Source organism: Cynoglossus semilaevis, chromosome 8 (assembly GCF_000523025.1).
Source record: "Cynoglossus semilaevis isolate Cse_v1.0 chromosome 8, Cse_v1.0, whole genome shotgun sequence".
Classification (NCBI taxonomy): Eukaryota; Metazoa; Chordata; class Actinopteri; order Pleuronectiformes; family Cynoglossidae; genus Cynoglossus; species Cynoglossus semilaevis.
In genome coordinates, this window is record NC_024314.1 from 29662436 (window position 1) to 29665029 (window position 2594).

Consider the following 2594-nt stretch of genomic DNA (forward strand, 5'->3'; position numbering starts at 1 on the left):
CACCTTCTTCCTTCAGAGTCCTGACCTCAGCCCAGGGAACGGTTCTGATGTTCCAGAACCCCACGCCGGTACCGATCTGGACCAGGTTCTGAAACCATTTCTACCTGGTGGGGTGGGGGGGAGAGGTTGTTTACGTCCTTTGACGTTTCCTGGACAGAGCGCAGACGCAGGACGTGTCGATGCGTATCCATCTCCACCGCACCGCGTTACGAACCTGCGTCAGCGCTCGGACGAACGTCTGCGTCGTCTTACACTGCGAGTTCCAGTTCTTGTCGTCGATGCCTCTGCAGCCCCCCCTAAACGGTCTGGCGGTCCGACACCGCGTCTCATAAAAGAACTGCTTGATGTCCGGAGTTGCGTTGGTTTTGATCTTAGCCAGGACGGTGACGGCGTTCCCCCCCGTGTCCACGGCCTGGGTTTTATCCGTCACCCATTGGCTCTCGCTGTCGCAGACGGAGTACTCCCCGCGGTAGCTCCTGTGCTCGGCGTATCTCTTCTTCCGCGTCTTGTTTCCCGGCAGTCCAAACTCCGGCCCGCTGCTGACAAAGTCGTCTGCGGGGTAGAGGGGCGGGGGCTGCAGCGGGGGCCGATCACTCAACAAGACCCGGGGTGAGTTGTACCTCTTATGCTGCCTGAGGAGGTCAGAGTTCAACATCAGCAGTTGCTGATCCAGCAGGCCGTCGCTGCCCCCTCCGCTGCGACTCCCCGCCCCCCACTGGTCCATGTCACTCTGGTCCTCCGAGGGAGAGCGTGCGCTGGGGAACGGAGGCAGGAAGTCCTGCGGCGGCGTCTCCCTGCTTTTACCCTGTTGGCTGTGGTTGCCCCGGGATCTGCCCTTCATCAGGTCGGCCTGGAGCAGCTGGATGATGAGGGAGTTCAGGGCGTCCTGGTCCGGCTGCTGCTGCTGCTTCTGCTTCTGCTGCTGCTTCTGCTGCTGCTGCCCCCGGTGGCTGCCATCCATGTTACTTGCCTGGATACCATAGAGGTAGACAAGGACCATCACGTAGAGCAGGATGGACATCACTAGATTCACCTGTAAGATCTGAGGAACAGAGAGACGGGGGGTGGGGAGGAGAGGGGGGGTCAGATGATCACCTGCTCCAACATGTTTAAACTACAGTGATTCAAAATAACAACAATAAAAAAACAGAAAATGGACAGAGAACCAGAAAAAGGAACCAAATGTCCTTCAATGTTCCTTTGATCAATTCTTCAGTGGATCAAAGGAAAACCTCTAATGACTAAATATCATTATTACTGTTGTTATTACAGCCTTATTATGTCCTGCTAATAACCACCGTTGACCTAACGAGCTCTGTCAGTCCGCCTGTAGTCTGACATCTAAGGAAAGGTGACATCTAAGGAAAGGTGACATCTAAGGAGTGATTGTTGTGTGTGATCTCAAAGAAGATAGTTCATCAAAAGCTTCAAAGGACAGAGGGACGCGTCACCTGACCACATTGTTACAAAGGCAGCGACTGTGACGAGGCAACAACAAAGGACAGACGACCCGGCCCGACACGTTAATGGCGTCTTTGTCCAACTGATGGCGTCCTCTGTCATGGACCCCGGGGACATGGTCATACTTAAAACATAAGGGTGAGCGTCCCACCCTGAGGCCCCCCTGTGAGGACGGCAGCAGAATGGACATCTTTCTCTGCTGCCCGTCCTTCATGTGGATCCAAGGGAGACAGGACTAGAACCCATGGTTTGGGTGGAAGTACTCGTGTCACCAAAATACTGCGGTTCACTGTAGAACGTTTAAAGCTTCAGTCGTGACAGAGACGGCGATGCCTTCAGGGTCTCTGAAGTAACACAGCCCGTCATTGTAGGAAGTGGTCTTAAAGGAAACTGGAACTGGACTGGAACTGGAACTGAACCAGTGCATGAACAAAGTCTTTGTTGGACAGAGGACACTCGACAAGTTAGAGGGCAAGTCTGTGGAACTATTATGACGGAGGACAAAGGGAGGAGGAGAGGGTGAGGAGGGTGAGGCAGAGGAGCTCCAGTCTGTGTTTCTCTAAATATATATATCTAATATATAATATATATATATATATCTTAAAGACCCCGTCCCCCCAGAACCTGCAGGAATACTGCGTGGTTCATGTTGACGCAGCAGCTCGTTCCTCAGCTCAGTGATAAGGTGTCAAGGGTTCTATGTTCCTATGATTAACAGGAACAAAGGTCCAGGGGAAGGAACCAGCTCCACAAAGAGGAGAACCAGTGTGTCGTCACCTGGACAAACAGTCCACCACGATAAGGACTTGACGCCAAGATTAATGGGACCAACCTATCAACGGGTCACACTGAGGTTTGGACCTGTGGCCAACACAGAACCATCAAGACTGAGTTCCAAACACAGAACCATCAAGACTGAGTTCCAAACACAGAACCATCAAGACTGAGTTCCAAACACAGAACCATCAAGACTGAGTTCCAAACACAGAACCATCAAGACTGAGTTCCAAACACAGAACCATCAAGACTGAGTTCCAAACACAGAACCATCAAGACTGAGTTCCAAACACAGAACCATCAAGACTGAGTTCCAAACACAGAACCATCAAGACCGAGTTCCAAACACAGAACCA

At 52.2% G+C, this 2594-nt stretch overlaps 1 protein-coding gene across 1 annotated transcript in view; it reads right to left on the reverse strand.

Annotated features, from left to right (window-relative positions):
• Positions 1-6: 6 nt before the first annotated feature.
• The window catches only part of ntf3 (neurotrophin 3), a 24146-nt gene continuing 21558 nt past the window's right edge, over positions 7-2594 (reverse strand). The window contains exon 2 of the mRNA XM_008316149.3: positions 7-1042. Coding sequence (XP_008314371.1) covers positions 131-1042 — 912 coding nt within the window. The 3' untranslated portion in view covers positions 7-130. The remainder of the gene's footprint in view (positions 1043-2594) is intronic.